This window comes from Fusarium falciforme, chromosome 1 (genome assembly GCF_026873545.1).
Source record: "Fusarium falciforme chromosome 1, complete sequence".
In the NCBI taxonomy this organism is placed as follows: Eukaryota; Fungi; Ascomycota; class Sordariomycetes; order Hypocreales; family Nectriaceae; genus Fusarium; species Fusarium falciforme.
The window spans coordinates 4,966,497-4,990,411 of NC_070544.1; the positions used below are offsets into that span (position 1 = coordinate 4,966,497).

At 53.2% G+C, this 23,915-nt stretch overlaps 6 protein-coding genes and 1 pseudogene across 7 annotated transcripts, besides 1 other annotated feature; 4 read left to right on the plus strand and 3 right to left on the minus strand.

The window, feature by feature from the left end:
• Positions 1–119: 119 nt before the first annotated feature.
• NCS54_00140400 (Peptidyl-prolyl cis-trans isomerase) lies at positions 120–1,228 on the minus strand (the record flags this gene model as incomplete). The annotated part of the gene is made up of 5 exons (XM_053147033.1): positions 120–320; positions 375–512; positions 596–741; positions 976–1,001; positions 1,191–1,228. The coding sequence occupies 5 exons, from the start codon at positions 1,226–1,228 to the stop codon at positions 120–122; spliced, it is 549 nt and encodes a 182-aa protein (XP_053003008.1).
• Positions 1,229–5,625: 4,397 nt separating this feature from the next.
• Positions 5,626–7,099, plus strand: NCS54_00140500 (RING-type domain-containing protein; the record flags this gene model as incomplete). Its single annotated transcript, XM_053147034.1, has 2 exons — positions 5,626–5,837; positions 5,917–7,099. The coding sequence occupies 2 exons, from the start codon at positions 5,626–5,628 to the stop codon at positions 7,097–7,099; spliced, it is 1,395 nt and encodes a 464-aa protein (XP_053003009.1).
• Positions 7,100–7,694: 595 nt separating this feature from the next.
• Positions 7,695–8,624, minus strand: NCS54_00140600 (DUF3752 domain-containing protein; the record flags this gene model as incomplete). Its single annotated transcript, XM_053147035.1, has 1 exon — positions 7,695–8,624. The coding sequence occupies one exon, from the start codon at positions 8,622–8,624 to the stop codon at positions 7,695–7,697; it is 930 nt and encodes a 309-aa protein (XP_053003010.1).
• Positions 8,625–9,187: 563 nt separating this feature from the next.
• Positions 9,188–14,098, plus strand: NCS54_00140700 (annotated as a pseudogene). Its single transcript has 3 exons — positions 9,188–9,556; positions 9,607–10,048; positions 10,095–14,098.
• Positions 9,188–14,098: a sequence feature.
• A 288-nt stretch (positions 14,099–14,386) lies between these two features.
• NCS54_00140800 (PIG-P domain-containing protein) lies at positions 14,387–15,331 on the plus strand (the record flags this gene model as incomplete). Its single annotated transcript, XM_053147036.1, has 2 exons — positions 14,387–14,469; positions 14,587–15,331. The coding sequence occupies 2 exons, from the start codon at positions 14,387–14,389 to the stop codon at positions 15,329–15,331; spliced, it is 828 nt and encodes a 275-aa protein (XP_053003011.1).
• Positions 15,332–16,955: 1,624 nt separating this feature from the next.
• Positions 16,956–19,178, minus strand: NCS54_00140900 (Hypothetical protein; the record flags this gene model as incomplete). The annotated part of the gene is made up of 4 exons (XM_053147037.1): positions 16,956–18,158; positions 18,212–18,464; positions 18,520–18,771; positions 18,820–19,178. 4 exons carry the CDS (start codon positions 19,176–19,178, stop codon positions 16,956–16,958), a joined length of 2,067 nt encoding a protein of 688 aa, XP_053003012.1.
• A 2,198-nt stretch (positions 19,179–21,376) lies between these two features.
• Positions 21,377–23,467, plus strand: NCS54_00141000 (Hypothetical protein; the record flags this gene model as incomplete). The annotated part of the gene is made up of 4 exons (XM_053147038.1): positions 21,377–21,735; positions 21,800–22,132; positions 22,186–22,396; positions 22,454–23,467. The coding sequence occupies 4 exons, from the start codon at positions 21,377–21,379 to the stop codon at positions 23,465–23,467; spliced, it is 1,917 nt and encodes a 638-aa protein (XP_053003013.1).
• Positions 23,468–23,915: the final 448 nt, after the last annotated feature.

Genomic DNA, 23,915 nt, shown 5'->3' on the forward strand with positions numbered 1-23,915 from the left:
GAGATGATATTCCGATGGGTATCTACAGTTCTGAAATCTCGATCCCTGTCCAGCTCTCAGGCGTTGCCAGGCCACATATGGTTGCACTGTCTCTTTCGTTCCTGTGTATCCGACGACAACTACATCTCACCGCACTGAGCAATCACCACATCCAGGTTGGGGACGTCCTTGCCACGGTAACCCGTCTTGGTGGCCTCCATCTTCTTGACAACGTCCATGCCGTCGACGACCTTGCCAAAGACGACGTGCTTGTTGTCGAGGAAGGGGGTAGGGACGGTGGTGATGAAGAATTGGGAGCCGTTGGTGTTAGGGCCGGCATTCTGTTATGGAATGTGTGAGTATGTGTACTGTAGTAGAAGAAGGAAAAGGCATACAGCCATGGAGAGCAGACCAGGTCGGTCATGCTTGAGGGTAAAGTTCTCATCCTCGAAGGACTTGAAGCCCCAGATACACGTCGAGCCGGTGCCATCTCCGTTAAGGAAGTCACCGCCCTGACACATGAAGTTGGGGATCTGTTTTCCGCAACATCAGCCTGCTTGTCCTATACGGAGCAATATGAAAGATCGAGGGGTGAACACGTAGGAGGAAAACTCACTATGCGGTGAAACTTGGAGCCCTTGTAGCCCTGGGGTCGACCGGCAGGGTTCTTAGACTCGCCGGTGCAGAACTGGCGAAAGTTTTCGGCAGTCTTGGGAACGACATCTTTGAAGAGCTCAAAGGTGATGCGGCCGAGGGGTTCACCTAGGGACGACGTGAGCTTGGGCTTCGGGTTGAAAGGTTACTCTAGTGAGATGAAGCTCAGTAGCAAGGCAACAATAGGCGAGCCTTGCACAACAACGCATGAGTGACCCATGGGGATAGCTTCATCTTCGAAATGCCGAGTCGGCCCCAGATGAAGCTCCGGACATGCCGGCTCGGGGCCGGAGCATGTAGGCCGAGGACGGAGGATGGGAGGGCGGACGCGGGGGGACTAACCTCCGATGGTGATGTCGAAGAAGACGCTGCAAGGACGAGACCAGCCAAGAATCAGCCCACACACACTTTCTCTCCATGGACGGACCAGACCTGACTCGAATTGCGCCCTCTCCACTGTTCGCTCTGCCGGGGGTGATGTGTTCTGCACCGCCACCTGAACGGGGATGTTGAGAGGGCGCGAGAGAGTAAAGACAGGAAGACGGGGAAAAACTCACAGAGGGTTTCCCGACTCGGGCAGTTGAGTAGGAGGCATCACGAAATGTTTGGAGACGCGGTTGTACACGCCGATTCGTCGAGATGCTGATCACGTTCAAGAGATTGAATGTTAAACGTCAAGATGGACGCCGCTCGCTGCATTCAGGCTGCATTTGGGGTTTTTGCGTGGGGCAGGGATGGAGACACCGAAAAACCTAATTCGGAAATCGATACGGAGAAGCAGGGGAGGGCTTCTAACTGGTCCATTCTTTTCAGAGGCTTTTTCATCACAGGAGACTCCTGTTCGCTTGCATGTATTGTTCCAGTGAGCACGGATGATTCTTCTTGAATCAAGAGCCGCTCAATGGTACGATTCTGTCGCCCATGGCTTCGCCTAGACCGCGGTGGAAGCCCTTTCTCCGCCCCGCGGTAAACGATACCCCATCATGAACCTAGGCCTAGCTCCAGGCGGGGGTGGCACCGAGGAGAGGAGAGTCATGAAGCGATGCGACGCCGTCTCGTCTGAGCGCACACGCGGGGAAGCGGGAGAATGTGAGCCTGTTCTCGATGGCGTCTTGCTTGGCTGAGAGACTATTGCTGTCTGGCCCCCGTTGTGGAAGAGAGACCTGTTAAGCTTTTCCAGCCGGTTCACGGGTCAATGAGACACCGAGCATTAGGATCGTCGAGTCGAGGCGCCCGACTAATTGATTTGAGAGTCAGGGTCCATCCATCCTCTGAACAGAAATTGATAAGATCACTGGCAGACTAGCAGCCTCGCAGAAAGCCTGTGAGGCTCATCAAGAAGGATCATGAGGCCCGAGACAACTGACAGCTGTCATACACTTTACTGTCATGGCTGAGTAATAACATGATCTTGCGTCAGAAAGCCAAGAACTATAGCCTCGATCAGATACACAACATGCCCAATACGCTGCGGGCGTATAAAAGTTGCATGATTGATCTCTTTGCACAGCCCGATGTTGACGACGACAGCAACAAGGGCACCGGTACGCTCGCCGGCATTCCAAACTCCCCAATTAACTTTGACCAAACCCGAGATTCCCGGCGTTTAGCAGCAACGGTCCAGAGTCAAGATCTGACGTGTCGACTTGTTTACCTATTCGCTGGTCGTCTGACAGACAGTCAGGCCCTTTTGGAGGATCCAATGGATGCGTCATAGCCCCGTCAGGAAGACCAGGAAGAAAGTCGTCAACTGCCGGGATGGGCGGGAAGAAGATCAACAGGAAAAAGAACATCCGGTGAATAAACAAAAAGAGACAAAAACGGACCCGAAGAAATGGAGTTGTGCATGTGCCCGTTGCTGCCGAACAAGCCGCTTCTTCCGTCGTCCGCGCATTCCGGCCGATTGGAGGCCCTTATTCCCGTCCCTGGCAGCTCACTGCTGACCGCACCAGAGAGGAGGACGAGGCATTTTGGCGATCCAATCGCCACCGCGGAGAGCAAAGCAAGAACAAGGCCAGCCAGACGGGGTGCAGCGCGCCATCACTGGGGCAGCCCATCCATGCAGCCAGCTAGACTGGAGCTGCAGACAAGAGGTGGTGAGCAACGCAACGAGACAACCCACACAGCTGAAATCGGCGCTAGGAGCCGTGTGAGAGCTTGCTGAGATGCACTGTGATTTACCTTTGAATCCCTCGGTGGGTTCGTTCCCAGTTCGTTTCAGCGCTGGGCTCGAGGTTTCGGTGCGGGTTGCTTAGAGGGCCGCCCAGATTGTCAAGGACGCGCAAGATGCGACCTTGTTTACGATTTGCTCTCAAGATGACCATGTCGTCTGCATTGTGAGACAGCTGTCAATGGGGAACCGAGTTTCATCATACATGATTTCATCCTTGGCTGTCACGTAGCACATTCATTTGCAGGAACATCGTCATTATCATGATCCTTGTGCATCCCTGGCATTGCGACACAAATCTACAGCCTGCGCGTGCTCAAAATCAACGGCGTTCGATCTGCGCATGCCGGCCGACTGGATATCTCGGATGGCTGGTTTCACAAGGGGGACAATCACGGGAGCTAGGCCCGGAGGCTCTTCCAGCAACTCGGAGCTCCTGCAACGGGCAGTTCTAGATCTACATGCGTTTGCCGCCACGGTGAAGTAAAGCTCAACCAAGCTTTTGGATACCCGTGGGCTGCGCCGCTTGCCTAGACCCTTGGGGGCGGTCGACAGCTGATCATCACAACATCAGCCCCCTTTCTGCAGAGATAGGAGAATGAGGTAGGGGCGATGTCCTTGATTATGCCTCTTACTTGACGGATAGCTAATGACGATGCCCGGACTTGTAAAGGTAGAATAAGGAGCATCGCGCGGGCCGGGCGGGACGGGGCTGAGACAAGCTTGGTCGGCATCAAGTGGAGAAGAGAAGGCCGCGAGAAGCGCGGTCGGTCGAGGTTTTGGGCCGGAGGAGCAAGCGAAGAAGAAAAAATTCAAAGAATAATAAACAATGCACATGAATAGCAGTGACAGCTCCTGACGGTCTAATCCGGCTTCTCGGAGAGTTGCGCTGGCGTGTTGTCGAGTGGCGACTTTTACCATGACGGGTGGTGAGATGACGGCATGCAAGGTGAGGACAGCTCTCTGCTCGACAAGGGCAACGAGATGCTTGTCGATAGCTTCTCAATTGAAGGCTGCAATATCAATAGAGTTTCCCTCAGGAGCAGCTTCTCACACAACCCGCGAGCCGCCGACAATCAAAGCTCGTCTTTTTTGCCAGAGATCGCCGTCAAAGATGGAATCAAAAGACCACGACCCGCTCTGGGGCCAGGAGACCCCCGTCATCCCCGTGCTTTCAGTGCTTCAGGGCTCCACCTCCCCCGCGGCGCTGCGCCACGAATGTCAGCGGCAGGAGAGGGAAAGGTGAGCTTCGTCCGGCGTAAAGATGCGTTGCGGAGGAGCCCATTAGTCCATGCGAAAAGGGACCTCCGTCTAGACCCTTAGAAGAAGTCTAATACGAGCGTCGTCATCTCAAGGGTGCTGAAACCTGCGGTGTGCTGCGTATGCGTATTGTGCTGTGCTGTATTGCAGTTCAGGCCGGGACGAGCGAGGACGGATGGAAATGTCATTTGCGTACGGCACGGCGTATCAACGGGCTGGGCTTGGTGTTGGAGGGAGCACGGTTGCCAACACGAACCATTATCCCGTCGAGTGAGGTGAACCATCCCCTGTTGTGGCTGTCACACACTCCAGATGCTGAAGCTTCTTGGCCGTAACGAGGAAACCCATTCATCCAATCCGCTTGTATTGTTGTTGATTGAATCACAAATCCGGCTCCAAGCCAATACGCCAAGTCCGAGACCACAGCGCGAACAAGCAAGTGCTCGACGCTGTGTTGAACCGGCCTGGCTGCTCTTTAAAATGCCTCGTCGACCCATTGTACATATGTATCTCGAGTCCTCCCTTTAACGGCGCAGCAGTCGAGGCCCCATCAAAGAACAAAAACAATAACGAGAGATAAAAAAGTCTCGCCAGTCTCGAAGCGGCAGGCCATCCCACCAACCACCGAACCGTCCGCGGGCCCCGACCTCTCAGAAACCACCACCCCAGACTCCAGAGGCACAAAGAGGCATTTTGGGACGAGACGGAGAGGGATTCCAGCCACGGACATCAGACCGCCAGCGGGTCACAGCGCGCCGGGGCAAAAAAGCATTTGGTTGTTCTGTGTCGCACAGGCAGATTGTGGAAAGACTTGGCCCGTCCATCCATCCCCCCCCCCTTGCTGTAGAGGCCCCCCTGTCAGTAACGCCAACCTCCAGCGACCTCCCTCTTTCAGGCCGGTCTCTCCACTGCCCGAGGGCATCTCCAGAATCTCTAGGCCCGCCGTGAGGGAGGGCCCCTCCATCATAGGCCCTGTGCTTCCGGGCTGAGAGCGTCAGGCCAGGTCCCTTGCACAGTGTTCACCACGGCGTTGGCCCCACACACCTATCGTCCTCGACCACTCAGATCCCGTCATTCCACCCCCGGCCCGGTTTCGCTCGCCCCATCCCCCATTCCTCCTTCGTCGTCCTCTGCTCTTGCTCTCTTTTTATCCAGAGGGCGTCCACACTCGCGCCTGCCCTGGGATCTCTTCCCTCTCTTGCCTTGTCCTGCCAACTCCACTGCACCTCCGCCCTCCGCCGCTCACCCCATCAAACCTACCATCATCATCCCCTCGTTTTTTCTTCTCTCGCTTGTACGAGAAGGAAAACAAAAAGAACAAAAGTTTGGCTGCGGATACCTTTTCTCGGCTCAAGGTTGATCGTTTGATGTTGACGCAACCGCTGCAATAAAGTGCCTGGCCCTGCATTTGCCGTGCTGCGCCCGCTGCGCCAGGCGCCTGGTCCCTCCGCGAGAGTTTCTGGCCTTGAACGGCCCATGGTACCCGTACGGCAGCCCGAGAGTCAATTCGAGCCAGCCTTCCATCGCTCTGTGTCTGCTGTCGCTCTCCTCCGACCGTAAACATGGCCGTCATCAATCAGTTGTTGACCGAGGTCACTCACATCGTCGCCCGCGCCGCCGCTCCCGAGGACTCGTCCTCAACCACATCCTCCAGCGCCAGCGCCCAGACGAGCGAGACTGAAAACCGCGACAACAATAACAACAATAATGGGTCTAGCTCACCTCTTTTATTCTTTGTTGCCCTCGGTTTCGGTGTCGTGTTTACGAATTTATGGTGAGCTCCGCTTGCGTCCAAATCACATGCACTGTGGCTGGATTGCAAAAGATGCAACGCCACTAACAACTTTTCTCAGGATTATTGTCGGTGTCAAGTACTGCTTCCGATACAACGCTCGGAACCGCGCGATGCGAATGAACGAAGACGGCGAGCCCATCACCCTCGAAAACATGCCTCGGCCTCATCGTCGACGTCGTGAGAAGAAGCTGATGACGATGGACGAGGTGAACGACAAGTTCCCCATGATGAAATACAAGACATGGGTCTCCGATCGTGCGAGGGAGGGTCTTCCCACCACTGGCGGCGTTTCGGCTCCCCCGACCCGACCCAACAGCATACGAGAAGCCGATGGAATTGTGCCAGACTTTTCAGCCAAGGAACGCGACTCAACCGATGGACGACCATCTACCAGTGCCGTGGCGAGGGGTGAAGGTGAAGCAACGGGAGCAAACAATACAACCGAGACACCGGCACTTACTACCGCTGCGGCTGTAGTAGCTGACGAGAAGCCCAAGGATGAGAAGCCTAAAGAGGAGAAACCCAAGGAAACCACAGCCACACCCGCCGAGACCGGCCAGACCTCGACTGAGCAGACAACAAACAACAATCAGCTTCAGCGAATTTCGAGTGAGGATACGGATGATGACGACGACCACATCGATGGTGCCCTGCCACCCGAGTGTTTGGAGGCCCCCGGTGACACCTGTGCTATTTGCATTGATACACTGGAGGATGATGACGACGTCCGTGGACTGACTTGCGGTCACGCCTTCCACGCCGTCTGTCTTGACCCATGGTTGACGAGCCGCCGAGCCTGCTGTCCGCTCTGCAAGGCCGACTACTATGTCCCCAAGCCTCGACCTGTTCCCGAAGCCTCGAACGATGCCAACGCCAACAACGGATCCAGCTTTGATCCCCGGAACAACCCTCGCTTCAATCTTCCTGCTGCGATTCGCTCTGCTTGGGTCCGGGGTCCTCGTAGTGCACAAAACGCAACTCCGACCCCAGAAGCGCCCCAACGCCGGCGATCTGAGCGAAGACCCGAGGGTACAGAGCAGGCCACACAACCTGATCAGACTCAGCCGAGTCCGGAAGCTACTCGGGCGTCAAATGGCGGAGTGCTGTCATCCGTACGCGGCGCCTTCCGCTTCGGTCGACGACGACAAGAGCAGCCTCCCAGTCAGAGTAACGGCACTGCCGAGACTGTAACACCATCACAACTTGAGGCGGCAAATCGTCCCGCGGCTGCTGCTCAATAAATGTGGCTTTCCGTTTTCCATTCTTATTACATAACGACACGATATTTCTCACTAGCGATGGTTTTCTCTCTTTTTTACCCGGCCGTCAGACGCAGGGCACAACCGTCATGAATCTTCTCACTATAAAGCACTCGACTTTTATGACACGGCATGTTTGTTTCAGACCGCATAAGATACACGTGGGACAGCAAGATGGGTATGAGGTAGGTATGTGGATGATTATCCGAGGACGTATAGGGCTTGATGAGCTATATATACCCCTGGTAAGGACATGCGAGGGACCGCTGGCTTCGCATGTATCGAGGTAGAGGGCAAGGGTCGCGTGGGGGGTATCCTGATTTTATCAAAGGCTTCATGTGTAAGACGGGAGGTATTGTACTTGCATTGGGCTGGAAAATATGGTTTCAGCTGGGAAGGAATGGAGCGGCGGAGTTTGGTGATTATGGGCATCTTCGATAGGCGGATGGTACAATAAGAATTTGTTCCATCTATATTTCTTGAATCCTCGTATCTATCGTGACAAATGACACCGTGACATGTAAACGCCGTTACAAACCAATCACACTGTGCATCAAATTGCTGCAGTGTTGAGGTACTACAAGTAGGATCCTTTCTGAAATCTGCCTCCAAAGTTGGCAGCCTTGTTCATCAGCTCCCTCCTCTGAGCCGTCCCGATTTTCCCGCCTATTGCCATGTCCTTTTCTCTGTCAAAGCCTCGTTTACTCGGGTCATCCTCCTCCTCGGCCTTCTCTCCATCCTTTTCTCTTCGAGCTTGATGCTCAGCGTACAGACTCTTGCCTCTCTGAGCCTCAATGTTGGCAGATATCTTGCGATTCCGCTCCTCTTCATCCTTGGCCAAAGCCGCCTTTGGATTCGTTTCCACCGCCTTGTCGCCGCGCCCGAGCACTGAGTCCTGCAAGCGCTTGAGTTTTTCTTCAGGGGTCTCTGTCCAGATGGAAGACACGGTGGAGGGACCGGATGAAGAGGCTGGTTTGGAGGCGAACTTGCGATTGCGCATCTTTGTTGGGTCGCGCTCCGAGTATCCAGACGCAGACGGTGGCGCGAGCATCCACGAATCCCGCTGGGGAGCTGGCTCAGCTGCAGGGAGTTGTGGTCCTATCGTGGGTTTGTTGGCGTTAGAGGCACCGGGGAGAGCAGGGCCGTAGTCATCTTCTGAATCTGAGTCCGAATCGGGGCCAGTATCAGGGCGCGTTGAGAGATCAGCGGGCGGCGGCGCAGGACCAACTGTTCGTTTCGGCGGTGCTGGTCCAGTATCTGAGTCTGAACCCGAGTCGAGGTCTATCTCATATTTGTTGGACGGTGGTAGTGAGGGTCCGATGGAGGCCTTCTGGGGTGCAGGCGCGCTGGGACCGTAGTCGTCGTCTGAATCGTCGAGGTCGATCTCGTCCTTATTCTTTGCTGGTGACTCGCTTCGACGATGCTTGCTTGGGGGTGAAACGTCTCTTTCTGGTGTGCGCTTCCGTTTGGATAGATGTGGTGGTAGTTGGGGCCCAATTGAAGACATCCTGGGCTTTTATGTAAACAAGAGTACGTTTCAAGAAACAGTCTGTCGCGTCGGGATGGGGTGTAGCATTAAGAATGGAAGCTTCCATCATGTGGGACTCCCGTCGCGATGGCATGGCATGCCACCCCCAGAAAGACGTCACAGCGCAGGTGGTCCGGAGAATCACCGGCCCGCTCCAGGCGTTTCTCTAGGCTGTCTGGCTGCCTGTTCGGCTGCGCCGCGACCTACCAACCTCCACTGTTAAGGCACCAAAACGGGGCTTGCATGCGAATTACGAACTACGTAGCTCGACATAGCTCCAACTTGCGCACGTCTTGGGAAATCGAGGCTTTTGAGCGAATACGTCCGAGCAGCTATTGCACGAAAACGACAGAAGCAACCGGTTAATCATTTCTCTCCTCAGCTCAACGTACGAGAGCTGGGAAGCCGCTGCGTTGCCCCTCCGACACGAACCCTCGAACGAGCTCCATACCTCACCACCCACCCACACACTCCTGCGTCGTCGCAATCACAGCCACCTAGCAGCTTTCCCCCTACGCAGGCCATGACCTTGACGCGGTAGTGTTTGCGCATGCAGTGATGGAAGCCACGGAGCAATGGCCGATCCAGAAGATTTGTCTCTTGCGGGAGACGTGGGCTCGGACAATGGCGACACGATAAACGATGCGCCGGAGGAGGCTGGCGTTGGTGTTGGTGGTGGTGCTGTTGGTTCACTCGACTCGGACGACGACGAGCCTGATCATCATCCAGCACCAGTCGCCATAGGGAACGGATCCGTGACGAATCGATACCGCGAGATTATGCAGCAGCAGCATCAGGATGGTTCGGATGTGAGCTCTCTCGGTGGGAGCTCCTTTCATGGGCTTCCGAAGCGAGCCGGGAGTCCGATCGACTCGGTCTTATCGGGACCTGATGATACTCCATCGATCCAGGTGGGAATGCATTCGCCTTTGCTTGTCTAGGCTCGTCTAACAGATCATAGGGTTCCTTTATATCTTCACCTGGAAGCAGTATTCTCCCATCTGTAGCCTCGCGCCCCGGCTTGAGTAGTCCCTCGCCTTCATTCAGACCGTTCGACCGTCGATTCCAGTCCCGCATCTCCTCATCCGCCAACCACACTCCTCGCTCCTCATCGCCTGGCTTCCCCTTTCTTTCCAGCCACAGCCGTAATGTCTCTCTTAGCTCTCAATTCCTCCTCGACCAAGCCGACCTCGAAACACCAACGCCACCATGGGAGGTGGTGCGCTGGACGAGGCTGCGGAAGCTGAACAGCCATGCTTTTTCTGAAGCGGGAAAGCGAAACTTTGGGTCACCGACGTGCCTTGCTGTGTCGGCGACGATAGTGTTGGGAACTTCCAAGGGAATAATACTTGTGTTTGATTATAACCAAAACTTGAAAATGATCATCGGCCCAGGAACCAAAGGTGAGCTCCAATGCGAGTTGGTGGACGAGATATTGACATGATATAGCCGTCGAGTCTGGGCCGATTACCGCCATCGCGATCTCTGCCGACCACACCACGATTGCTGGAGGACACGCAAATGGCAACATCTTTACCTGGGACACGAGCCGCGCATCAAGGCCGTTCTTGACTATCCCGCACTTGGACCCTTCGCATCTCACCAACCGCACGGCCGATGGCCATATGCCTGGTGTCTCAGTCACACACCTTGGCTTCCTAGGAACTCGGCACACGGCTCTTGTCTCAGCTGATGATCGTGGCATGGCGTTCTCGCATTTGGCGACTCGAGGAACAGGTGCACTTGGACGGACTGTCAAGACGCACAGGATTCTCGGCCGCTACCCAGATGCGCCAACTCCTGCTGGGAAAACAGTCAAGCCCAGCACTGTCCTCGCCTTTGCGCCTCTACCTCTGGGCAACGTCGAGTGCTCGACTGATACGCTGGGTTTGACGGCTATGTTAACGCCTTATCTTCTGGTCATTGTCTCGACCACTCCTGTGGCCCAAACCCAGCACAAGTCGGCACGTCCCAAAGATGTTCCGCCACATAGTGCTATGACGGGCTGCTTGGCCTGGTTCCCGGCGGTGAAGCTAAAGGTTCCAGATCCTCACACTGGAAGCGACATTTCCAAGGTGAAGCTCGCTTATTGTTGGTCGAACATCCTGACGGTACTGGATGTCGACGAATATCCCCGTGAAGATAAGGACCAGCCTGCCTCGTACAGGTTCAAGGCGCGAAGTCGATGGAAGTGCGAGGAGGCGATTGTCGCTGTGCAATGGCTAAGCCGGTCAGTGCTTGCAGTTCTCACCATCTCACAGAGGATGATTGTTCTTGAGGACAGGAGCATGCGCATGACAGAGGCTTTTGACCTGCTGCAAAAGTACATTTACCACACCGACTTGTTCTCGAAGCAGCTGCATACTCTCGTCGAGCAGCTAGATGAAAACGACTCGACCATGCATGGAGTTGTTGCTGATGCGTTCTACATGAGCTTCAAGGCATACAAGGGGAGGATATTCACCCTCGGCTTCAACGAAGTGTCAATTGGTGCACTCTCAAACTGGGCGGACCGACTCATTGCCATGATGGAGAATGGTGACTACATTGGTGCCATTCAGCTGGCCACCTCATACTATACTGGCGACGCCGACAAGCTCACGGTGGGATTGCCTGAGGATCCCGTGTTGCGCCATTCCATGGTTCGAGACAAGATCATGGAGATCATCAGTGCTTCATTGAAATACGCCTTTGGACAACGTCCAAAGAATCCTGAGACGTATAACGACGAGCATATGAAGCAGCTGGCAGAGACGTGTTTTGCCGCCTGTCAAAGCATTAACAACACAGACTACCTCTTCGAAGACATGTACGATTGGTACGACGACGCCGACATTGGTGGTATCTTCCTCGAGTGCCTTGAGCCCTGCATCCTTGAAAAGACCATCTCGATTGTGCCTCCCGCGGTGGTCAAAGATATGGTTTCACACTATGTCAGTCGAGGATGGGAGAGTAGGCTCGAAGAGATGATCTGCCACATGGAGACGGCAACGCTTGATCTGGATCAGATTACTCTCTTGTGCAAGCAGCACAGCCTATATGATGCCCTCATCTACGTCTGGAATCAGGCCCTCGGCGACTACATTACTCCCATGATCGATCTCCTTACTCTGTTGATCCCCCTCATGGTGGATGGAGACTTTGCAGCGAGTAACCCGGCGGATGACTTTTTCAGCATCAACGCTTTCAAGATGTTTCCCTACCTCTCCTACACTCTGACTGGGAGAGTGTATCCGAACGAGGAGCCTATGAGCGACGAGGTGGCGATCAAGGCAAAAGCTGAGATTTACTGGTTTCTTTTCTCGGGAAGAACCATCACTTGGCCCAGAGGTAGTGGACAAGAGTTCCGCACCATCCCCAACGCTGACTCGCAGCCTTCGTTCCCATATCTTCGCATGATCCTGAAGCTTGACGCGCCCAGTTTCTTGAGTTCGTTGAACGAAGCCTTCGAGGATCCATTCTTGAATGACTCGAATGACATGTACATGAATGGGGGGTCCAAGGATCTGCCTGAGGAGCTGATCTTCGGACAGACCATAAACCGACAGTACGTCCTGTCGATTCTCCTGGATGTCATGAACCCTGATGACTTTGCTCCCGAGGACACCATTTATCTCGACATGTTCATTGCACGAAATCTCCCAAAGTTTCCCCAATACCTCCTATTCTCGGGCACGACACTCTCACGCGTACTTACTGGGCTCTGCAACTATCCCGGACATGACCTGGCGGAGGATGCGCAGCTCAGCGCCGAGTATCTTCTATCCGTCTATCATCCATCAGATATGCCGGATCTGATGCCATTGTTCAAGAAGGCGGGATTCTATCGCATTTTGAAGCGCATCTACAAGACTGACAAGCAATACGGCAAGCTTGTTCAGACTTATTTCGAGGATCCAGAAGAGCAGGAGTTGGTGTTTGAATGCCTCGCGGATTGCCTGCGGCCCCAAGCGGGTTTGAGCGCCCGCCAGGTCAACGATGTTCTTGCCGTTGTCAAGGAGCATGCTCGAGATCTGCTTGAGCTCGGCGCCGAGGACGCGGCAAAAACCTTTGTCGCCCAGGAACTGGAGCTTCATCAACACATCCTCGATTCGGCAGAAGACGCGAAAGACTTGCAGCATACGTATCTGAAGACCCTGTTGGAGCCTGAGGAGGCAGCGCCAGAAGACAAAGCGACAGCGGCGCGTGACCTTGTCGAGCGCTATGTTCAGCTAATGTGCAAATTTGAACCGGCTCATGTGTCAGACTATGTCGGCCTGGTGCAGTCCACCAACTTGAGGCTGGAGAAGCTGCTCCCGACGATGGAGGAGACAGGCGTGATTGATGCAGCTGTTGTGTTGATGGCCCGCGAGGGCCAGGTCAAGGATGCTATGGAGCGACTGGTCAAGCACCTTGGAACTCTGGAATCGGCCATGCAGGGCCTCTTGGCCGGCGCCGCAGACCAAGACAATGGGCAAGCTCTTGGATACGCTGCAGAGGATTTGCTGCAAAGCCTCCAAAAGTATGTGCACGTTGGTATCTGGCTGTGTCAAGGCCAGACCAAGACTTCGTCGAAAAAGACCAAGGTGGTGCAGAAGTCGAAAGCACCAAAGTCGGCAATCGAGGTACTGTCGCCTGACGAGGCCCTTTGGCTGAGTCTGATCGACGCTTGTGTTCAGATCACCAAGAAGCTATCTCCAGCAATTAGCTCTGCCGCAGACCTCACCGGCAGTGACGACAGTTTTGACGAGGAGAAGCTGGTTGCCCTCCTCCGCTCGCTCGTTCAGCACACGTTCACGTCGCTGCTCACCGCGACTTCGAGTCAGAATACGTCTCAGCCAGGGTCCAAACTGTTGTCAAATGCAGGATCCAACCTGTCCTTTCTCCGCATTCTCCGGGCCTTCCTAACACAGGCGGCTGCTTCGTCGCCGAACCTAGCTGACCTTCGAGCCGTCCTCGGGTCCATATTCTCAGCATACGCATATGAGGAGTCAATTCTCGGACTGTCAAATCGCCTTCTTGAGCGCAGTCTGTTTGTCAATGTCAAGGAATCAGTTGAGCTTCGGCAGCGAGGTTGGCGACCCAGGGGATCCACGTGTGAAGCGTGCCACCGAAGAGTTTGGGGACCTGGAGTTGCTGGTGCGGCGGTGTTTGAGGCGTGGGAAGACAAACAAGCGATTGAAGAGGAGAGGCGGAAAGAGAGACAGGCTGACGCGGCAGAGCGAGCCAAGGGTAATGCTGGAGAATCAGACCCCAGGTCTAAGGGCAAAGGAGTCGACATGAGACCGTCGAGCATGCTTATCGAAGCAAGCAGCAGCGCCGTAAGTGGCACTAAGGACAAGCCGATGGGGCCATTGGTGGTGCTGGCGTGTCGGCATGTCTACCACCAGAGCTGCCTGGATGAGCTGCAGGAGCGTCAGGAGAATGGAGTTGTTGGGAGGGAGAGGGAGTATAGATGCCCGATTGATGGGTGAATTCGGGGTTTTTAAGAGGAGGCTCTTGTACAATCTATATGGCATAGAGACCCAAAGAGATGGATTAATGATGATGAATTCCTTCGAGATATAGTAGAATGATTGCATGAATGATGTGGATCCGGTGATCATGCTGGTGAGTTGGACATTATGCGTTGATGGTAGAACGTTGCTGTGAGAGGCCACGTCGAGAAGGTTGGGTAGTATGCATAAATTAAGCGTATGATTGGCTTGTAAAGTAACATTGACTTTAACTAAGACAACATAGGCCGCTAAAGCCAGGAAAGTATGAGAGAAACGTTTGAAAGCTTCCAGTTTGGTGAATTCAGGGTAGTGCAGATAAGCTTCCGGGGAGGCGTAGTGCAGGTGGCGTACCTGCGCTAAGCTAGGATGCACATAGCGGATGTACCCGGTATTTGAGGTGCAGTGGCCTCAATTGGATCGACGTCACAAGCTGAGATGGCATCTTTTTAAACCTTGCATCGTAGACTTCACATTACGACCGCCAGCATGTCACTCAGCTCCGACGAAGAGGACGAGATCCTAGGCGACAACCAGAGCGCTAGCTCGTCTGGTGAAGACTCTCCCCCGCGGCAACTATCGCAGAATCTGTTTGCGCCGCCTTTCTACGGTCGCCCTCCTACACCTCTCCCCCCTTCGCCATCGCTCACATCACTCCTGCGACCGTCGCGGCCTACGACTCCAGATGCATCCGATGACGACGCAATGGCGCCTGTGCCGCGCGCGGCGCCGAAAGTACCGACGTACGAATACTACGGCTTTGTGCTGTACCTCTTCAGCAGCTTGACGTTCCTCATCTACCTACTCTGGGGCTACCTCCCATCGCCGTTCCTGCACGCCTTGGGCATATACTACTATCCGAATCGATGGTGGGCGCTGGCAATCCCAGCCTTTATCGTCATGACGGTCGTATACATCTACGTCGCACTGGCGGCCTACAACACTGAGATGCTGACAGAGCCTCTCTCGAGCGTCGAGACCATCGTCGACGGCGCGGGCAAGCTGGCAGAGATTGACGCCAAGGGGAGGCTGCGCGGGGGGAGGAATCGTGAGCGCAAGGTCGAGGGGAATGGGAAGCTGCGGTGGCGCGAGATCTGGAGCGAGGGGACGGACGCCGTCATGGATATTCCGTTGGCAGGTGTCTGTGAGGTGCTGTATGGGGAGGGGAGGGAGGAGGAGGATGAGGAATATGCATACGAGGACCAGTCATGATTATGGTCAACTCGGAAATTGTATGCGATATGTGTTTATGGAACGGAGTAGTTCTACCGATTGCACGATCAATAATAGAGGCTTCATCAATACAGAAGCTATTCCAATCACTCCGTGCCAGAAAATTACAGGTACACTGTGGGCGGAATATGCCCCACTAATGTTCATTTTATGACTTCCTAGGAAGTCACAAAGAATCATTTCATCCAATCATTGTCATCAGCTGGTGAAGCATTTATTAAATCCGCGCAAGGTGAAGGAAATGCCATGTCAAACATTTCCTTCCGAGCCTTGCCAAACCATGTCGTATCATCCCATGAGCAAATGCTCATGTTGGCTGAAATCGCGAAGGCTCAATTGGGACACATGTTTTGATGAGCTGGAGAAAAATGCGACATGTCCAACAATTGCCTTGTCAGGATTTCTGGCATTTTAAAGTTCTCTTTCTAATCTTATGTTATAAGAATGCCATAATTCACAAGTTTGAGCAGTGTTCTAGTCGTTGTTGGTGACTGGATGAGCGTTTTGGATTTGGCTTCTATCTGAATTTGGGACATCCTGGCATTATGCCACAATAAAATGGGACGCAACTGAATGAGCTAAGTTTGCTCGTAGCAACTCTGAATTGACTTGAAAACTTTCTCACAAGGTCAATCAATTGATCATTTACTTAAAATTGCCCATGCCGCGTCTGCTTTGGTTTAGTACCATTAATGGAGTGGGTGAGAATGCGCTGCAGATGGCACTTGGACATTGATGTTGGGTCTCGTTGAGAGCAATTTGTATAAATGGCCGCCAGCAAAAGCATTGAAACACACTATCACTAAGTATAAAGAAACGCAAGTCTAACATACAAGAAAAAAGAAAAAAACTAGTATTGACACGGTATCCCTTTCAATGATGAGAAGCCGGCCACAGGGTGGACGATCTGGGTTGACATTGCGTATGCAAACTTCTGTCTCGAGTCCAGGATTACCTTATTCTTCCATGTCTAGGAACGACAGTACTAATTGAGATCTGTGCTAGGTGCTTCTCACGTGAGTCTATCATCCATTTGTCTAAAAAATCATCCGAGATGTCAGATAAAAGGTGCTAGAGACACTAGTAAATGGGTTTCTAGAAGTATTTCTCTAACCTCTAGGTTAGGAGTAGGAAGCAGGTTTAGTTCTACAGGGTAAAAACGTTCGCGCACCCAAGTGCATATCAGATACTTTCGAGGTGCTTATAATTCAAATGTGCAGAGCTCCTGGTACATACGACCATACCCACTGGAGAACTCGGGATCCCGTCCGCTCTCCCATAGATAAGCCAGTGAGGGGCGGATTAGTAGTTGGGTCGGTGACGACCAGCGAATCCCCGCTGTTGTATGTTTTTGCATGTCGCTTTAATTTTGCTCCTTAGTGCGCTTATATCTCTGGGCTGTTATGTATCATGACTTAAAGAGGCTTGAAGTAGAAATAAATTGCTAACTGATCTCGCACTGTATCCTTTGTCCCATGAAAGGACTACGCACTAAGGAAATCTACTTGTGAATAACCACGTGTATCCTGCTCCCTATTAATTCCGTCATACTGAATCAAGCATTCCTGTTTAATCGTGAACAATGACAATAAAGAAACGCACTTTAAATAAACACCGGCTCCTGATTAAACTGCAGCTCAAATCTCAACTTTGGCTTTTTGGCCTGCTCGTAGCAACTTTGCATCTTATCGATAAAGCTGTGCATCACGTCGTTGAACTTGCCATTGTTGCCAGGCTCAATGCCATACACCCACGGTTTGTAGGGCCTGGGCGCCTTAAGCCTCATGTACAGGGGCTGGACATTGGCTCCTATCCAACCCAGATCTGACATCAGTTCGGAGAGGGTCATCTGGAACACGTCGACTGTGGGCGTCCAGGATTCGAACCCTTCGTCACCATTTCTCCAGAAGAGCACGGATGATGCATCTATGATTTGCCTCTCTTCTGCACTTAGCATATTGTTGTTAGGAGATGGCTGGTTCTGTTCAGTCTGGGGCTCATTCATCTGGGGTTGACTAGTTTGAGGGTGGCTGGTTTGAGGCTGACGAGTTCCCGTGTTGGATGTTGAGCTGCCATTTGCCTGTCGCCGCGCAGAGTTTCTCTTCGTGCTGGGTCCGGCCGGGGATTCCTGCACCGGGCCACGCCTCGTGCTGGATGCAGGCCGAGGCACAGGCGCTCTGGGAGGACCCATGGAGCCTTTCTTGGCAGAGGCCTGTTTCTTGGAGCCCATTTGACGGGCCTGTGACGACGGCTGCTCTGCTGCTGTTGCCGCAGTGTTATGGCGAGGTGCAGTGGTGGAGGGATCTTCCTGACGAGACGTGTCGTTGGAGACAGTGGCCGTACGATGTGGCGGATCTCGGGCTCTGTGCTCCTCGACATTGTCTTCTTCTTCCGAAGAAGAGGAAGAAGGAGGTGAGTTGGGAATAACTCTCTCCATGGTCTCCTCGCGGGCGAAATCTGGACGCTGGACTGGCTTCGGGTGCCGAGCCGAGGTTCGGGTCTTTTGATACTTTTGGCGAATGTATGTCCTTTTCTTGACAGGCGCAGCAAGACGGCGATCAGCAGGCGGATCCTCCTGCGAAGAGACGCTGGTGGGAGCAAAGCTGGAAGACGAGTTACTGGTAGAGGCCAAGTTGGCGGAAGAGCTACTGGCAGAAGGCACGCTGACGGAGGGGTTATTGGGAGGCGCGTTACTGGTCGATGATTCAACAACTTCTCCATCGTCTTGTTCTCGTCGGGGGGCTTTGGCTGGGCGAACATCTTGAATCGAGTATGGGTGTGCTGGCCGTTTACCGCGATCTCGAGGCTGTTGATATGTCAGTATGAGGCATGTGTGAGGTTGGAAGGGCTGACACGTACAACTTGAGTCTCCTGTGCTGGGCTGTTGGGCACTTGATACGGATCTTCAGGTGCAGCCTGGGAAGGGATACTCGAAGTTGGATTGCCATCTCGAGGGACTTGGGGGTCGAGATAGTCATCCCGTATCTCCCATACCCGATCGGTAGGCTCGTCAGGCTCGTCAGTAGGCGGGATGCCATCTGGCATTCCTTCAAGTGGCATAAATTGCCTGAAGGTGAACATTAGGGAGGTCCCTGCAAACGGGTCGACATCCCTGACGACATATTGATGAGCGTGAAAATCTTCAAGTAGTGTCAGAAACAACTCACGCGGATGGCGCAGAGGCATTAGTGGTAGACTGCATGTTGTCGAGCTCAATGGGATCGTCAGCGCTCTGGCCCCTGGAGCCTCGGTAGGCCTGTCGGGAAGACTGTTCGCTCGAGTTCTTGCTTGGATCAGATTGCTTCATGGAGGTAGTCTTGAGTCTCCGGTCCGACTCTTTGGTAGTTGGGGTTGTCGATTGTTTTCGCTTGTGCTCCCGAACTGTGCGGTAGAACACTTTTGTCAAGAGGCGATGTATCCTACCAGGTCAGGGCTTCGAGTACTATATATATGCAAGACTTACTTACTGTTCGTAGTCCCTCGTATACTCGAGAGGCCGCTTGTTTGACGAGTTGGGGTCGTCGGGCCAGAATTCAGGACCTTTCTGTTTGAAGGCAAGGAAATCTTTGGTCATCTCCCGGAGGCCTTTCTGATGGGCAGGCGTCTTCCACTGTGTGAAGCTAACACCAGGCAAGTTGTCTTTGGAAACGAAGGTCTCGACTTGTGTTGTGAGAGCTTTCTTGAAGGCAATGTCTTGCTTTTCTCCCCTGTGCCCGTAACCGAGCGACTTGCGGAGCTCGGTGAGGCTGGGAATGTTGCAAGACTTCGTCTTGAAGACTTGTTCGCCTGCCTTGGATGGCTTTTGGCGGCGATTTGCCTGGTCCATGGCCTGAGGGTTGTGAATGTGTAACAGAATGAGAACGGTATTTATAGTCGGGAACAATGGACAATGGGGGCAGAGCACGAGGATAGCCCCTATGTGTCTGCACAACCAACAATGCAGGGGACTCTTTCAGAGGGAATAGAGAGAAATGTCAAAGGGAGAGATGCAGAGAACAAGAAGAGACGGGCGAAGGTCGAGAGTTCCCCAACATCTCTGGTCGTGCTGGCCGAGTTGGCTGCCTATACCCCTTGTAGGTTGCGAATGGGGGTACTAACGGGTGACATTGAGGATCTGGGCAGGACTTGTGTGCAATAGTTTTTCTTTTTTGAACAAGTTTTATAAGGGTTCATGGATGCGATACAAGTACCAAGGTGAACCCATGGCAGAGTTGTCTTGAGGAACGCGTCTAGTTGGTCAAGCAACTTGGCTGGAAGCCTACCACTTGGAAAGATCAACTTGTCTACAGCGCCTACTAATTGACCTAGCCTCTTGAATCGTTTTAGTCGTGGAATGAGACGAATCTCAAGACTACGCAAGGTGAGCAAAAAAAACAATGGTGACATAGCTGTGACTTTGGCATGTTGCCCAATTCGGAACGTGTTGCATGGGTAACTCAACCAACAGCATAAAGTAACCAAGAACGCCTAGGGGTTTGAAAGAAAAACTGTAAAAAGTAGTTCCACTTTTATGAGACGAGCTGAGAGCAAGGATTATTACCACCTACCTATTTTACCCTTATAAGGATTTAGTGTGATAATGTGTGGAAGTCTAAGGGAACGAGTACTTAGAGTGATCATAAGGAGCAGTTATGTTAAATATAACTAACACTACTAGACTCTAAGACGCACTACGGCTACGTTGATTAGTTTATAACTCTTCCAACATACACGCTTTGCGCAAGAGACAAGCCATACATTGCCACGCTCAATTCCATTTGGTGAGCTGGCTCCATGATGCACGACATCTCTAGAGGTCATCAACCCCTTTTGACCAAGAGTCATCATTTCTCATCCCCCAAATTTCCGCATTTAGAAACCAGTTTCATTTGATGATACGCGCAACCAGCCGTCGCATCGGTACAGGGTGGTTGTCGGGGCTACTGGACGCAGTCGTGGTGGCATCAACAATCTTCCATCGAGGGGGGCTGCGCTCTGACCAGCCTCACCGTTCTCAAACAGCTCTGATCAAGTTCTATGTACGTGGCCCTTGATCATTGGAAGTTGACCGCAGTTGTGTTAGATCGCGGTGTCTTGATCTGTCGTTCGCGGTGTTAGATGCTCTCAAACGGCGATGTGCAATTCCCACATCGTGGATCGCAGGGGAGCCGCGTGTGGCTGCCGCCGGATATGCACGATGGAGCATCCGAGAAGAAACTTCTCCAAGAGACAAGAGAGATTGTAGAGAGAAAAGAGGAGATATGAGTCTCGGCGAGGGCTGGACGCTCAGCGCGCGGGCACATCGTCCAGTAACTCGGAGTTGCCGAACACCACCATGTTCATCAGCGCTTGGACAACTCACCTGGAAGAAGAAAAGATTCACCTTGCATTTGCTGAGTGTGTTCAGAAGTTTTTCTCACACCTGTGGAATCCTTGCTGGTCATTGCTGCGGCGCGGCAAGGTGAACCACTCTGTTGGAACCAACAAAGGCACAATCTACTCCGCCATCACCCCATGAACCACAGCCCAAGGCATATTTTCAAGGATTCAGTGAGGCCACAATGCGATAAATCCCTGAACTCTAAAAGAGTGTGAGGAGAGAAAGCCCATTGAGTCATGTATGTCGCAATTCCTTCACTGCCTTGACTCCGCCATGGCCGGGGTTTCGGGCCAACACCAACACCCACACCCCCCATACAACACCCATATACGCGCGCATGGCAGACTTGCCACACCTCCCAGGTGCCGAGATAACCTGTACTGCAGCTGAAGGGGGGATCTTCGCGTCGACATGAAACCCTGTTACTACTTGGTACACTTCAAGTAATAGACCCCCTGCGTCGGTCTTGACCGCGCGGGATGCATAGCCAAGATTCGCGTTGAAGGCACCCTTTCCCTCTGGTAACTCCTTCCTATCGTCCCCAGCCTCTTCTAATTCCATTATTTCTCTTTTACTCGTGGCAGAAGACTCAATCAATTCTCAATTCTTCCCACTCACAGACGTTTACTCCCTAATCCACTCAATAACATCTCTCACTTGGCGACATGGACCTCCCCGAGCACGCCAGAAAGGCACGTCGGTCAAGCAGACGACGCAAGATGAGACTTCCCAGAGTTGCAGAGCTCCTCACAGATCTCGGACTTGCCGGTGAGAATCCTTCCCCGGACAGGGCCCTCGTCCGGGAATTCGACGACACTCTCAAGGCTTTCACCGACAAGTTCCTGGCCAAGAAGAACCTCCAGAGGATCGCACTCACTCAATGGTCTGTCCCATTCAACCAGGACATCTTTCAGCACCTAGCCACCTCGTTTCTTTACGAGGGTGGACGGGGTTCCTACTTCTGGCCCGACCCGCCTTCTCCTGCGAACAAGAAGGGATACTGTTTCTCTAAAGATCGTAAGAAGTGAGTCGCTCTGAGAAGACACTACGACTTGATATACACAGAAGCTGATCTGGGCATCTTCTAGGATCTGCGATCTCTTGATGCCACTGGCCTTCCGTCGTAACCAGATTTTGATGAACAACCAGAAGCACAGGATCAACCCAGCGTATCCTGTCACCCTGCTTCCCACCACACCCACCACGCCCACCAATGCCGCTCAACAACAGACTGCCCAGCAACAACCAAACAGCCCAGAGACCACAGAATCTCAAACCTTGAGATCAAGTCACCTTTCACGGGCTCATGGGACAAGCTTTGAGACCCCCATCGACGTGGATGGGCTGCCAGACCTTGCCTTTGACCCCTTCGATGACCCCTTTAGCGATGACGAAGCCCCCAGAAACCCCAAGTACTTACGGTGAGTTACCTCACCTTCACTGCCTAACTAGTGCCATGGCTAATGATCGATAGTGACCCTGGATTCCCTTCACCAGAGTTGTCCTTGCCGCCCATGGTACCTCAACCAGCAACAGCAGAGGATGAAATTGACGAATACTACCTTGACACGCCCAAACGCGTACCCAAAGAGCGGACACCGACTGTGGCTCCTGAGGAGACAGATGATTTGCCTGCTCAAGACCCATACGACGTCCCCAACACCCCAGAGACAGTTGCGCCCCTTGTAAGTCATTTTTATGCTGGTCACTATACGTCGATGGATGAGCTAACCAACAAATAGATCAATCAAGGCGAAAAGAGACCAGCAGAGACCGAGCTTGAGGACCCAGCTCGCCGGACCAAGAGCCCTCGACTAGAACAAGGCAATGCTACCGAGCAGTCTGGCGTTGACGATGATGAACATCCGCCACACTCCCCTGTAGACCAAGTCACACACAACAACACCTCTGATGAAGAGACGAGGCAGGCTCAACTATATGACTATGTCCTCCCTGATGGCCTGAGCCGCATTGATGGCCTGCCTGGATCTATGTCTCACCAAGGGAGCCCTGAACTCGGTGAAGATGCCCACAGGGAGGCCCTGGCTCGAAGGTCTGCAGCGATCGACTCCCCCGCCAAAGCACCTCTTGCTCTCATGTCAGATGCGCCAGCTCCAGAGCCAGAGGCAGAAGCTGAGGCATCTCGGAAGCAACCAGAGATGGACCCATTGGAGGATGTTCCCCTTGACGAACCCACCAAGGTCCAAACTCACCTCAGAGAGGGTTCATCTCAAGACAAGGTGTCATCAACCCGGCCCGATAGTGATGATAGCACCCAAGGCAAGCCTCGAAACCAGCTTCAGTCTGAAGAGCGAGAGCAGTCCATTCCTGTGATCAAGGGGAAACAGCAGCCTGAGGCACCTCAAGTCGAGGACGCTCTTACGTATGAGCCGGCCAAGAATACCACGTCCAACCCAGACCCGACCTTTGCCTTTACCGTGTATCAAACCGAGATGCGGCCCGTGATGTGGAACTACTCGGAGGATGTCTTCTTCCAAGGCTCCATGAGAGAGTTGGTTGACGAGCTGCCCATGGAGAACAAGCATTCCCTCAGGGGTCTATGCATCACGCTCATGGGGAAGCGGCCTGAACAGTACCAGATCTTTCTGTACAACGAGGTCAAGTACAAAAACGTCAAGGAGATCTATCTCACGACTATAAAGCAGGAGATGCAAGAAGCTAAGCTGGATGGGTCCCGTCTGGACTATGAGCTTATAATCAGGCCGATAAGGCAGTTGGAGAACATGGATGCTTGAGTTGCTTCTAGGACCGTTGTTTGATAGGGAGGGAGTGAATTTGGAACATGTTCCTGGACTGTCTAGGGAGGTATTTAGTTTTTGAAGTGCCAAGAGCCTCTCAATGTTTATTTACCCGAGACTTGGAACGATCCGTGAGGCGTTCGACCGAGCAACTTGGACATGTTCGGTTTCTCGTGCAATTGTGTGCCGTGAATGATGTACTCAGAGGGGCTATTTGTCGTGTAGAGTACGACAATTGCCAAGTCCCCGCAGAACAATCCCATCTTGATGCCCCAGATGGAGTCCGGGCTTCGGTGGAGAGATCTCATCCTAGCGCCTTCGTCCTTACACGGCTGGCTTTGCCGCTGCGTCTACATGTGTGGTAGGAACTGTCATCGGTACCGCTCTTCTGTACATGATCAATGCCGAGGAATGGAACTGGGGTCTCAAGACGGAGGCTCTACGT